This window comes from Oryctolagus cuniculus, chromosome 18, assembly GCF_964237555.1.
Source record: "Oryctolagus cuniculus chromosome 18, mOryCun1.1, whole genome shotgun sequence".
In the NCBI taxonomy this organism is placed as follows: domain Eukaryota; kingdom Metazoa; phylum Chordata; class Mammalia; order Lagomorpha; family Leporidae; genus Oryctolagus; species Oryctolagus cuniculus.
In genome coordinates this window covers 68,125,434-68,138,856 of record NC_091449.1, presented here as the reverse complement: position 1 = coordinate 68,138,856, position 13,423 = coordinate 68,125,434, and the positions used below count along the sequence as shown (strand labels likewise).

Sequence of the window (13,423 nt, the reverse complement as noted above, 5' to 3'; positions counted from 1 at the left end):
CCGTCTCCCAGCCTCTCGGAGGGGCCGCACTTGGCTGTGGCTCCAGGGCCATCGTGCCCAGGCCTCTCGGGACGGCCAGGAAAGAGCGTGGCGGGATTAGCCGTGCTCCTCAGCTCACAGCCCAGGAGATGGAATGCAATTATTTCCTGGGGGCGCCGTGAGAACTCGGTCTCCCGGAGCTTATCACGCGCGGGCAACCCTCCCGCTCCCGCACGATCAGATCCAAACTGGTTCTGTCTCCCGCCACCTCTGGGCCTTGTTCCAGTTCTCTTCCTTCCCATCGCTTCCCAGGTCCGTGATGACGTCTTCTAAGTAATACCAAACACCTTCACCCCGACATTTCTTTTTTTGAAAGCTTTATTTATTTACTTGAAAGTCAGAGTTACACACACACACACACACACACAGAGAGAGAGAGAGAGAGAGAGAGAGAATCTTCCATCCGCTGGTTCACTCCCCAGTTGGCTCTAACGGCCGGAGCTGGGCCGATCTGAAGCCAGGAGCTTCTTCCAGGCCTCCAACAAGGGTGCAGGGGCCCGAGGACTTGGACCATCTTCTACTGCTTTCCCAGGCCACAGCAGAGAGCTCGGTCGGAAGTGGAGCAGCCAGGACTCGAACCAGCGCACGTGTGGGATGCCAGCACCGCAGGTGGCAGCTTTCCCCGCTGAGCCGGGAAGTGTCCGGGCGCGGCAGTCGTTCGCCGCACGGCTGGAGCGCACTCGGGTCCCACTTCCCCCCGCGACGGGCTAGCGCCCTCGGAGAAGCGGGGGGCCTGAGCGCAGTCGCGGGGGGCAGGGGTGCGTCTGCGTGTAGTGCAGGACCCGCGGCCCCGGCACCTGACTGTCCGCCACCCGCGCTTCATTACAGAGTGGGGAGACGGCGCCGCCACGCCGGTTCACCCCGACACCCCAAGGCCGGGCCGCCTCCAGGTCGCCCACAGGGCGGCGGGGCCCCAGGACCTCCGCGGCCGCCGCCGCCCCTCCGGGGGCCCAGCGCGCGTCTTCACCGCCGCGGCCAGCGTGCCCCGCACGTGTGCTCACGGCTGGCGGAAGCGGCTGTCAGAAGACGGGGGCTGCGCGCGTGAAAATCCTCGCGGGGACGAGCAGCGCGCTGAGCCCGAGTCCTTCCACGCAGCGAACGGCCACGGGCCGCGGAGGGCGGGAGAAGGCGGGCACGGGCAGAGCGCACAGACCACGCCCCCGAAGCACCAGGCCTCTCGCCCCGCCCAACCCTCGCCCGGAAGCGGCCAGGGGGCGTGCCGGAAGTGACGCGCATTCAGCGCGCCGCGCCGTCCGGGGAGCGCCAGCTTCGGGCGGCCGCGCTTTTGCTAGTTGCTTGGTGGCTGGAGCCGCCTCGGACCCGGCGCGATGGGCAAGAAGGGCAAGAAGGAGAAGAAGGGCCGCGGTGCGGAGAAGACGGCCGCCAAGATGGAGAAGAAAGTGTCCAAGCGCTCGCGGAAGGAGGAGGTGAGCGGACCGGGTGCGGACACAGCCCTCCGGGGGCCGCAGGCGGGGGTCGCACCGGCCTCGCGGGGCGGGCGAAGGCCGCTGTCCGGCCCGGCGCCCCCTCCCGGGACCCCGCGCGTGCCTGGCCTCCCTTCCCCGCCCTGGACGCTAGGGTGCCGGCCCTTGGGGGGTCCAGGCCGTTCTCGCCTGCCCGCCCCCCCTCCCCAGCGCCTCTGCAAGCTGCGTGGCCCGCGAGTGAGGCCATTTCGGCTGCCGAGAAGTCCCGGCACAGAGCGCTCCCGGGGGTGAAGAGGCAGAGGGAGCCGCTGGAACTGCTGGAGTTGGTGACCGCCGCGGTGGGGGTGTCCGTCCCCCGCGGGCGCACCTGCGCCGAGCGTGCTGCCTGCTGCCGCCTGCTGCTCAGGGCTCCTCTGAGAATCGGGAGCGCGTGCGGGGTGCCCCGCGGGCCGCCGTCCTCGCCGCCCAGGGAATCGTGCCGTGTTGACGTCTCCGCCGGACGGGAGGTCAGAGGCCAGAGCGTCACACCGCCTCGAGTGACCACACGCGCCCGGTGCTGAGCGTTTCCGAGGCCTTTCTGTCCCCCCCAGTCACATCGTGGGGCCGGCTCTGACGCTGTCAGCTTCCTGAGCAGCCAAGTGCACGGGCTCTGCCCCTCGAGGGCCTGGGTTCGAATCCACTCCGCCGCAGCTGGCTGCCGGCCTCCGAGGCGCAGGAAGGTGGGTTCAGCTGTGTGGCGTCTGCAGCACAGTGCTTGGCACGAAGCAGGCGCTCAGGAAGGAGCTGGTGACGGTCGCTGCTCTCCACTGTCCCCCGTGGTGCCCGGCGTTCAGCGACCCTGGGAGTTGCTTCCCGGGAGAGAGCCTGTGGGTCCGGGACCTTGCTCATCACCTCTGTTCATCCTCAAAACCACCCTTAAGATCACTGGCCGTGTGTGTCCTGTAAGCAGCCACAGCGGTGATCTCCCGTCCTGTCACAGGCCAGGGGTCATCGGGAACGGGGATCCTGCAGACGGCTTGGAATCCTGCCCCAGAATCCTGTGTCGGCTCTCCTGGTCGGCACTGCCACTGTGCTGGCCTCTGCCCGGCTCCCCGGCCGCCCGGCTCCCCGCTCCAGCCACACTGCCTTTCTCCCAGGTCTCCGGACGCTGTGGCCTTACCTCTCTGCCTGTCGGCTCCTTGTTGCCTTGGGGAGACTGTCACTGACAGGGCCACTTGAGTCCCCCAGACCCCACCTCTGTCTCCCCCAACCCAGTGCTCGTGGGGCCCTCGGGTGAAGCGGTGCTGCCTTAGAGTGCCGGGTGTGGGCCCAGGGGAAGCGGTGCTGCCTTAGAGTGCCGGGTGTGGGCCCAGGGGAAGCGGTGCTGCCTTGGAGTGCCGGGTGTGGGCCCAGGTGAGTGTTCCTCGGCAAGACGGGGGCAGTGGCTGCTGCCGCGTGGGCAAGGAGTGGAGGAGGCGGAGGTGGAACCTGCGCTCCTGCCAGGCTGTGCGCCTCCTGCACCTGTGTGTTTGCAGCCCAGTGTCTAGAACATTCTGACGGAGCCCGCTCCCAACAGGAGACATGGAAGCACCCTTGTGCGCTGGGTTGGCCCCGTGGGGATGGCCTTAGCCTGGTGGCAGTAATGCCAGCCGCACCCAGGGCTGCTGCAGCTGCTCCTTTCTGACCAGTGCCCCTTCCTCCCGCCGCATCCCCCTTTCACCAGAGTGAAGACTGGGTTCCAGGGCTGGCCAGCCCCGTGGGCATTCACCCTAACTCCCGAGTCGGCTGCAGGGTTGTACCGCGGAGACCTCCTCCCCCGGGGGGACCCTGCCGATGCCTGCCGGGCCCCGCTGGGCAGACTTTGTTCCCAGAGCCGATGCTCTCTTCTGGGAGGGGGTTTATGCAAATGCACACGAGAAACAGCAGACCCTGCTGGGCAGACCAGATGCAGGCTGGCCTGGGAGCCTGGGGGGTTCTGGAGCGTGAGCAGGGGGTGTTCCCGCACCAGGAGCGAGGTGCGTGAGGGCCCGAGCTGGGGTGAAGTGGTCCTGAGGACCACAGGCATCCACGCCGCCCAGGAGGCTGCCTCAGGTCCGCTCTGCGGGGCCTGGGTGTTACCATCACATGTGTCAAACAGGCAGAGCGGTTAGGGTTCTGGGGGAGGCCACGCCCCTGACAGAGCGACCAGGAAGGAAGCTGAGCAGTCTCCCCAGCCTCACGTGTGGCCCGCTGTGTCCGCAGGAAGACCTGGAGGCCCTCATCGCCCACTTCCAGACTCTGGACGCCAGGAAGACCCAGGTCGTGGAGACGCCGTGCCCCCCGCCCTCACCACGGTAAGCTGGCGAGTTTCCTGTGTTAGCGTTTGGACTGCAAATTGGAAAGTGCCTTAAATCAGCACGGTGGTTTTGTGACCATCAGGCACCTGGGACGTTTTCGCTCTTGCAAACCTGTGGAGGCTGTGGAGCTGGAGACAGGGCCAGTGCCGGCGGGAGAGGCCTCCGGGGCACCGCCGTGGGCGACTGTCCTGGGGCGGCGCCTGGGTCCTGAACGTATCTTACAGGTGGGCCTTGCAGGTGACAATCTGAAGAATACCGTGCCTCTCTGTCCTGTTGCTTCTTAATTTTTTTATTGTTGTCTGGAAGTTAAGCCGCTGTAGATGCATTTGTGAATTAGGTGGACGAGTTACAGGTGTGCAGGATTTCAGGCGCCGTGGAAGGAGCGGAGCTGCGCGGCCTGGGAGTCCTGAGTGCTGCACGTCTGGATTCAGGGCTGCGTGATTCTTAGATTTGGGACTCTGAGTCGAGAGGTCAGGGTGGGAGCCCAGAGAGGAGTGCGGAGACTGCGTCGTTCCGAGCTGGGCCTGTGGTATAGCTGAAGTGTTTTGTTTCACGTCTCTCAGAATGGACTGAAAGCGCTGTCCCAGCCTGGGGAGGCCTGGGACCTAGCGCCGACAGCGCAGGGCCAGACCCCCCCCCCCCCCCCCCCCCCCGCGCTTCAGACCCAGGAGGGCGGGGGCGGCCTCTGAGCAGCTTCCTGCCCGTCAGGCCTCCTGTCTGTCTGGAGTTCCGGCTCCCAGGGACTAGAGCTGGTGCAAGGAGATGGGCTTTACTCACGGGGCTGGCGGTCCTGGGGCAAAGGGGAACTTGTCTCCTAGGCGCTTTTCCGGGTTTGCAGGGTACAGCGGACTTAGAGGAGGGAGGGGCCGCTGTGGGGGCTGGGGAGGCTCATGGGCTTTGTTGGTTTTTGGGTGAATCAGCTCCCAGCTGAGCAGATGGTGGCTCCGTGACCTGAGGCCTGACTGTTAGAGCCGCTGACTGAAGATCCTGACCGGCGGTGGTCCCTTGGGCATCAGGCTCCTCGGACTTGGTGGTCTCCTTGTCTGGGGCTTGCAGGTCTAGCTGTTTGCCTGTAGTCCCTGGAATTCTTGAGCGTTACCTGTCTGTGGAGTTTGCTTGCGTCTGATCAGTCACGAAGTCTGCAGTTAACTCTGGTTAAGCCGCGTGTGAAGAGGGAAAAGAGTGTATTCCCCTGAGATGACACTGCGAGTTGGGCTGTTTTTCCCTTGGGTTGACAGGCTGTCTCTGGGCCTCACACGTTCCACCGTGCTGTGACCGTGCTGTACATACCCCTCCCCCTCTTGTATATATACAACTTATTGCTCAGCCAACTTCTTACCATGGACCCTGATGACCCATTTATTTATTGATTGATTTTTAAAAGATTTACTTATTTGAAAGGCAGAATTACAGAGAGGCAGAGAGAGAGAGAGGGAGAGAGATTTTCCATCTGCTAGTTCACTCCCAGATGGCCACAATGGCCGGAGCTATGCTGAGCCGAAGCCAGGAGCCAGGAGTTTCTTGCAGGTCTCCCTTGCGGCTGCAGGGGCCCAAGGACCTGGGCCATCTTCTACTGCTTTCCCAGGCCACAGCAGAGAGCTGGATCGGAAGTGGAGCAGCCAGGACTCGAACCAGCATCCGTATGGGATGCTGGCCCTGCAGGCGGTGGCCTTACCTGCTAAGACACAGCCCCGGCCCCTATGCATGTGTTTGAAAAGATACTCATTTGAAAGGCAGAGCATTGGACAGGGAGGTGCGGGGGGGCGGGTGGAGTTGGGAAGAGAGGGGGAGAGAGAGAGACACATACGCACACAGGGGGAGAGAGACTTTCCATCTGCTCATTCACTCCCCAAATGGCCTCAATAGGCAGGGCAGGGCCCGGCTGAAGCCAGGAGCCAGAAACTGCATCCAGTTCTCCTGGTTGGGTGGCAGGGGCCCAAGCACTTGAACTATTTTTTTTTTAAAAAGACTTACTTATTTACTTGAAAGAGTTACAGAGAGAAGGAGAGGCAGAGAGCGAGAGAGAGGGGAGGGAGGGAGGGAGGTCTGTCTGTCTGTCTGTCTGTCTTCCATCTGCTGGTTCTCTCCCCAGATGGCCACAACAGCTGTAGCTGTGCCGATCCGAAACCAGGAGCCAGGAGCTTCCTCCGGGTCTCCCACGTGGGTGCAGGGGCCCAAGCACTTGGACCATCTTCCACTGCTTTCCCAGGCCACAGCAGAGAGCTGGGTCGGAAGTGGAGCAGCCGGGACTCAAACCAGTGCCCAGATGGGATGCCGGCCCTGCAGGCGGCGGCCTTCCCTGCTCGCCACAGCGCCGGCCCCAGCACTTGAGCTACTGTCTGGGCAGCTGGTCTCAAAGAAGCGTTCCATAGGGGATGCCAGCATTGCAGGTGGCAGCTTAGCCTTTGGAGGCTTCAAGCTTGGTGTGCCCTGGCCCTCCTGAGGAGAGCTGCTTTGAATGGGGATTTTTTTAGGGGGTGGGGTGAGGTTGATACTGTAGGACTTCTAAAGCAGCATTGCCCAGAAGTCCCATGTTGCATCAGGACGTAACTGGCTGTTCCCTGGCTTGGCTGGGGTGCTTCTGGGTGGGAGGAGCCGGTGCGTGGTGCTCACTAACGTCTGACTCCACCTCTTCAATAATGCTATGGAGAAGCCTTAGAAGTTAGCCATTTGTGGGTGTGCGAATTCCCAGGTGTTGGCCCAGGTGTAGTTGTCTGGGAAGTGAGGCCATTGCAGGCAGTCCCCTGCCTGCTCTGAGAGACCGGAGTATGAAGACACCTGTGCAGGGCCTCGTGTGGTTTCCCACCAAGAATCAGTAGATGTTTGCTAAGGAAAAGTCTGGTGATGGAGGAGTGTGGGAAACACTTTCTTCTGAAGAGGGTAGCCATTGTGGCTGTTTTAAACCGGGTCACTGATGGTGGGTTACTGAGCTGGCAGTGCTGTGCAGCCAGCGCTGTGCCGCGTTTCCAGACTTCTCCGATGCCCCGAATAGTAGTGACCTGGTGCCCGCGGGTTTGTCACACCCGCCCCCACTCTAGTCTTCCTGTCCCTGTGAACTGCTGCACACAGCGTTTGTCCTTTAGGGTCTGGCTTCTCAGCTCTGAGTGTGTCTCGGGTGCACCACTGGTGTGATGGGCTCGGCTCCTCTGTCCCGTGGCTGTGAGATCGCCACCGCCCGCTCACTCACCTGTTCACAGGCACGTTTCTCAGCCTGAGAAATGTCTGTGCACAGTAAACCCCTAGGAGAAGAGTTCTCAGGCTTCCAAGGCTTCCAAGGTTCCCTGACCTTGAAACGTGCTTCAAGAAGGTGAGCCGTGCAGTGAGGTCTGGGATGCGTGTCTGGGAACAGGCGTGGGGAACACCACTGTGGAGGACTTGGAGAAGGCTGGCAGTGTGTCCCTTGTCGTTGTGTGCCAGTGTATCTACAGTTGGCCTCACTGCTGTGCTGTTGTCGTGTGTGGTTGGAAGGTTGCTGGGATGTCGACTAAAATGCCTACACTGGTTTGAGAACCGTGCTGGGACTGGCACTGTGGCATAGTGTGTAGAGCCACCACCTGCAGTGCCAGCATCCCATGTGGGCACTGGCTTGAGTCTCGGCTGCTCCTCTTGTAATCCGGCTCTCTGCTATGGCCTGGGAAAGCAGTAGAAGGTGGCCCAAGTCCTTGGGCCCCTGTACTTGTGTGGGAGACCCAGAAGAATCTTCTGGCTTCGGATTGGCGCAGTTCTAGCCATTGTGGCCAACTGGGGAGTGATCCAGCAGATGGAAGACCTCTCTCTCTCTGCCTCTGCCTGTCCTTCTCTCTGTGTGTGTAACCCCGACTTTCAAATAAATAAATAAATCTTAAAACAGTGCTGGTGGTGACATCAGAGGACAGCTTTGGAGAGTGTGGGTGTGAGGGGCATCGTTGCTGTGCGCAGCCTGGTCCTGGTCTGTGGAGCCAGGGCTGTCCTGGGAGTGTGAGCTGGCCAGCAGTGCAGGAGCCGGACACCTGTGTGGGAGGGAGCCGGCACCCTCGCCCCTTCCCGCACAAGCCTGGAGGCTGCAAGTCCCTGGAGGCCTGCCAGGTGGGAGCCGGTGTCGCAGTGGTCAGCGTTGTCACTGCCGGGGAGTACCTGAAAAAGGAAGTTTACAGGGAGGACAGGTTCATTCGGCTCGCAGTTTCAGAGCTCCAGGTCCAAGATCGGGCAGTCCCACTGGTTTGGCCCTGTTGAGGGTGCCGGTGGTAGTGTGGGACACAGCAGGAGGAGAGCCACTGGTCTGGCCCTGGCCTTCATAACCAGGCCTCTTTGTGGGAACTGCCTTCCGGACTCTGGCCCGGTGCCTGAAGGGCCTCCTGCTAGGCCCCGCCTCCTGGAGCCCGTGATGGATTAGTTTCCGCCCTGTGTGTGACGTTAACTTAGGACTGGGCTCTGGATGTCTGCCTGACGTGTCTCGCCTTCCGCGGGTTGTCCCGCTGCCCTTCCTCACTCTGCCACCCGTGGGCCGTAGTGTGGAATTCTTTTACCATGTCAAGAAGTTATTAAATATACAGGTACTTTGGCCTCTTTCTAAAACCGCAAAAAATAAAACTGCATGAGTTTGGAGGCCAGATCTTGTTCAGAGTAGCGAAGGGTCTGATTTGGTGCTGGTGTGCTGTCCCCCCAGGTTGAATGCCTCTCTGTCTGCTCATCCTGAGAAAGATGAATTGATCCTGTTCGGAGGTGAATATTTCAATGGCCAAAAAGTAAAGTATATATGTTTTTCTTTCTTTTAAATTTTGGTTTAAGACTGACTTATTGGAAAGGCAGAATGATGGAGGAGATACAGAGAGAAGGGGAGAGGGAAGGGGGGTTGGGAAGGAGGGAAGTGCAGAGAGAGAGAGAGAGAGAGAGAGAGAGATCGTCCATCTGTTTTTCACCCCAAATGCCCACACAGCTGAGCCTGGGCCAAGCCAGGAGCCAGGACCTCCCATCTGGGTCTTGCACGTGGGTGGCGGGGACTCCGGTGTTCGCGCCGTTGTCACCGCCTCCCAGGTGCATTAGCAGGAAGCTGGGTCAGAGTGGAGCAGCTGTGGCTTGAACCAGCCCTCCAGCCTGGGCCGCCTGCTGTGGGAGAACGTGCGGTGCCACGACACCGCCCCTGCCCTTTCTTCCCATTCTTCCCAGTGTTCCTGGGCCTCATTCGAGGCGAGCTGGCTTGAGACAGCGGGCCACACCGAGCGCATCAGGCCTTTGTGACGCGCTGTCCTCGCCTGGGGACCCAGTGCCTGTGCTGGAGCTGGTGTGGCAAGGGTCTTGCTTCCTCTCCCTCGCGCTGCGCAGCCCCCCGGTGGGTCTTCAGGTTTCACAGCCAGCCTTCAGGGTCCTGTAGAAGAGTGTGCTGGCTGGAGGGGGGTGGGGCTCACTGTTGTGTCAAGCAGCCCAGAAAGCCCCACGCTTCTGAGTTGTGTGTGAGACGGCCTCATCACACGAGTCTGTGGGGACCCCGTGCGTTCGACTTCATTGATCGGCTCTGGGTTTTCATGCTTCAAAACTGAGGCCTGAATTAGGAGAACGGCGAATCTCACCCAGTATCCCAGACGCCCGGTATCATGGGGGTTACCAGGCGTGTCGGGCAGTGGCGTGGGCTGGGTGGGGTACCAGGCCTGTTGGGCAGTGGCGTGGGCTGGGTGGGCTACCAGGCGTGTCGGGCAGTGGCGTGGGCTGGGTGGGGTACCAGGCATGTCGGGCAGTGCCATGGGCTGGGTGGGTTAGACACCTGAGCACTGCACGTGCCAGGGGGAGTGCTAGACCGCGTTGTTGGCTCACTTTCGGTACGGTGCCTGGTAAGTGGGGTGAGAGAGTTGGCAGTAAGTCACAAAGTGGGCTGTGAGTCTGCCCCGCTGCGGGCTAAGGTGAGGGCTCTGAGCACACGCGGGGTGGGCTGGGCTGAGCTAGGACGCTTGGGACGCGTCAGGTGTACTAAGTGCACTTTTGACCTAGAATGGTTGGAGCTGTGGTGGGTTTGTGGGACGTGACCTTGTCACACCCAGCTGTCCGGGGACCAGCTGCTGGCCTCCTGCCGTGCGTGACTTACGTCGCCCGGGAACGGGAACCACCGCGGTTGTTCCTGCCGCGGCCTGGAAGGACATCATTCAGACGCTGACGCTGCTCTCCTCCTTGCAGACGTTGCTGTTCAACGAGCTCTATGTCTACAATACCAGGAAGGACACCTGGACCAAAGTGGACATCCCCAGCCCGCCGCCGCGGCGCTGTGCGCACCAGGTAATGCAGCCCTGACTGTGGCCTGCTCCCTCCTCTCCCGGTCAGAGTCTGGCGCACACTGGAGAGGCTGTGGGTGACCGGGGCCTGTGCGGAGGCGGGGCCTTACCAAGTGTCCCGGCTCCGCCGTCCTGTGACCTGGACTTCTCTTCACCGCGGGGTGTGAAGTACTCGGCAGGCAGCCGCTGGTCTGCAGGGGGCTTGCTGTCTGTCGGAGTTGAGGACCCTGTGGGCTCATGGTTCCCACTAGATGGTGAAAGGAGGGGAGTGGGGTGTGGGGGTAGGAGAATGGTTATTCTAGAAGGAAATGAATCGTCCCTGGGGAAGACACAGCGGTGGCGATGGGTGGGCCTGGGGGGTTGTCTCCGAGGTGTTGGGGACACAGCGGTGTTGCTGTGTGGGCCTGGGGGGGTTGTCTCCGAGGTGTTGGGGACACAGCGGTGTTGCTGGGTGGGCCTGGGGGGGTTGTCTCCGAGGTGTTGGGGACACAGCGGTGTTGCTGGGTGGGCCTGGGGGGGTTGTCTCCAAGGCCTTGGGGACACAGCGGTGTTGCTGGGTGGGCCTGGGGGGGTTGTCTCCGAGGCATTGGGGACACAGCGGTGTTGCTGGGTGGGCCTGGGGGGGTTGTCTCCGAGGTGTTGGGGACACAGCGGTGTTGCTGGGTGGGCCTGGGGGGGTTGTTTCCGAGGCGTTGGGGACACAGCGGTGTTGCTGGGTGGGCCTGGGGGGTTGTCTCCGAGGTATTGGGGACACAGCGGTGTTGCTGGGTGGGCCTGGGGGGTTGTCTCCGAGGTGTTGGGGACACAGCGATGGTGATGGGTGGGCCTGGGGGGCTTGTTTCCGAGGTGTTGGGGACACAGCGGTGTTGCTGGGTGGGCCTGGGGGGTTGTCTCCGAGGTGTTGGGGACACAGTGGTGTTGCTGGGTGGGCCTGGGGGGGTTGTCTCCAAGGCCTTGGGGACACAGCGGTGTTGCTGGGTGGGCCTGGGGGGGTTGTCTCCGAGGCATTGGGGACACAGCGGTGTTGCTGGGTGGGCCTGGGGGGGTTGTCTCCGAGGTGTTGGGGACACAGCGGTGTTGCTGGGTGGGCCTGGGGGGGTTGTTTCCGAGGCGTTGGGGACACAGCGGTGTTGCTGGGTGGGCCTGGGGGGTTGTCTCCGAGGTATTGGGGACACAGCGGTGTTGCTGGGTGGGCCTGGGGGGTTGTCTCCGAGGTGTTGGGGACACAGCGATGGCGATGGGTGGGCCTGGGGGGCTTGTTTCCGAGGTGTTGGGGACACAGCGGTGTTGCTGGGTGGGCCTGGGGGGTTGTCTCCGAGGTGTTGGGGACACAGCGGTGTTGCTGGGTGGGCCTGGGGGGTTGTCTCCGAGGTGTTGGGGACACAGCGGTGTTGCTGGGTGGGCCTGGGGGGTTGTCTCCGAGGTGTTGGGGACACAGCGGTGTTGCTGGGTGGGCCTGGGGGGTTGTCTCCGAGGTGTTGGGGACACAGCGGTGTTGCTGGGTGGGCTGCGGGGGAAGCGCTTCTGCATCCGGATGTTCCTGTGCCCCTCGGACAGCCGAGTTCACTCAACACGAGATTTGACTGTGGAGAAGGGTGGGCGTGGTCTCCACAGTGCAGGACATGGCTTCCCAGTGTCTGCTGCCCTGTTTTCTGATTGCGTGCCCAGAAGGAGTCCCTGGTCTGAACAGGCCTGGGAGGAGGCTTCCTGCAGACGCAGGCCAGCGGGCCTCCGGGCCACCCTTCCTCTGGGATTGGGGCAGGTGTCAGTGAGCTCGTGACGCGTAGGGTCTAAACAGACGCAGGGGTCCTGGTCAGCCCTCAGGCATCCACACCGTCCTGAGCCTGGAATGTTCTGTTCCTGCCTGCTGAGCTGAGGACTGGTCGGTCCTGGAGGAGGAAGAGTCCGTCCCAGGTCCCTGGGGCGCAGCTGGGGTCTGGTGTGCCCTGGGATCTGGGGCCAGAGCGGGGCTGGTGGTGTCCCGACGGAGCAGTCACACTTCCTGTGCAGCTCTGCTGTGGCTCCGCCGGCTCGGGGGATCGCAGGTCTTAATTGCATTCTTGCAGAATTAATGCTGTGGGAGCCTCAGCCAGCTTGGATTGGTTTTGCTGCTGGTTTCTCTTCAGATCTGATTTGCCTGGATGCCTCGTAAAACTTCCTGTGTTGGGGCTCGGTGCTGTCTGTGTCGCTGAGGGTGACCTGCTGTTTCCCCAAAGCGTTCCACAGTGAACCAGACATGGGGAGCAGACGTTGGTTAGGAAGTCTTGCCTGTAGATCATTACAGGTCGAATCTACTCCGTTGAACTCTGGCACCTAGAAACGTGTCCTGGGGTGGGTTTGATGAGTAGGATATTTGACATCCTGTTCTTTGTCTTTTAAACAGTTACAAGGCCAAAGTCACTGTGTAGTCTGTTGTTTTCCCTAGGTCTGGATTTTGGGAGTAGAACTTTTTTTGTAAACTTTATTTAATGAGTGCATGTTTCATAGGTACAACTTCAGGAATATAATGGTTCTTACCCCATACCCGCCCTCCCACCTCAACTCCCGTCCCACCGCCTACTCCCTCTCTCATCCCATTCTTCATTAAGGTTCATTTTGAGTTTAACTTTATATACAGAAGACCAACTCTATACTACGTAAAGATTTCAGCAGTTTGCACCCACACAAAGTATAAAGTACTGTTTGAGTAGTAGTTATACCGTTAATTCTCATAGTACGGCACATTAAGGAGAGAGGTCCTACATGGGGAGCAAGTGCACAGTGACTCCTGTTGTTGATTTAACAAGTGACACTCTGATGTATGGTGTCAGTAATCACCCGAGGCTCTTGTCATGAGCTGCCAAGGCTGTGGAAACCTTTTGAGTCCACAAACTCCGACATTATTGAGACAGGGCTATAATCAAAGTGGAAGTTCTCCCTTCAGAGAAAGGTACCTCCTTCTTTGATGGCCCCTTCTTTCCACTGGGATCTCACTCACAGAGATCTTTCATTTAAGTTATTTTTTGCCACAGTATCTTGGCTTTCCATGCCTGAGATACTCTCATTGGCTTTTTAGCCGGATCTGAATGCCTTTAGGGCTGATTCTGAGGCCAGAGCAACTGTTTATTTTGATGACACATGGTGTTACCTGAATTTATGTGGCCGTTTGTCTTTGAACCTAGGAAGTCATGCAGGTTTATTGGATGTTTGACCTAGGACAGTGTGCCCTTGGGTTTTGGGAACGCCCTGGGAAGCAGATGGAGATGTGGGGCTGGCCAAGATGGGGCAGTGTTCCAGGGCTCTGAGTGGGCAGAGCTGCTGTTGGCGTCACCTGGGGCTGGCTCTGCTTCTTTGTGGTCACCCTGACCTGTCACTTTCCTTTTAACAGGCTGTGGTGGTGCCTCAAGGCGGCGGGCAGCTGTGGATC

General features: G+C 60.7%; 1 protein-coding gene across 3 annotated transcripts in view; it reads left to right on the top strand.

Annotated features, from left to right (window-relative positions):
• The first annotated feature begins 1,265 nt into the window (after positions 1-1,265).
• KLHDC4 (kelch domain containing 4) overlaps positions 1,266-13,423 on the top strand; it is a 41,579-nt gene continuing 29,421 nt past the window's right edge. The window contains exons 1-5 of one of the 3 annotated variants that reach the window (XM_070061890.1): positions 1,266-1,466; positions 3,684-3,775; positions 8,424-8,502; positions 9,923-10,021; positions 13,385-13,423. The exon at positions 13,385-13,423 is cut by the window's right edge and continues 98 nt beyond it. In XM_070061890.1, the coding sequence (XP_069917991.1) occupies positions 1,368-1,466; positions 3,684-3,775; positions 8,424-8,502; positions 9,923-10,021; positions 13,385-13,423 (408 nt within the window). In that variant the 5' untranslated portion in view covers positions 1,266-1,367. Of the gene's footprint in view, positions 1,467-3,683; positions 3,776-3,860; positions 4,003-8,423; positions 8,503-9,922; positions 10,022-13,384 lie in introns of all 3 variants that reach the window. The other 2 variants (XM_070061889.1, XM_070061891.1) reach the window with 2 other exon arrangements.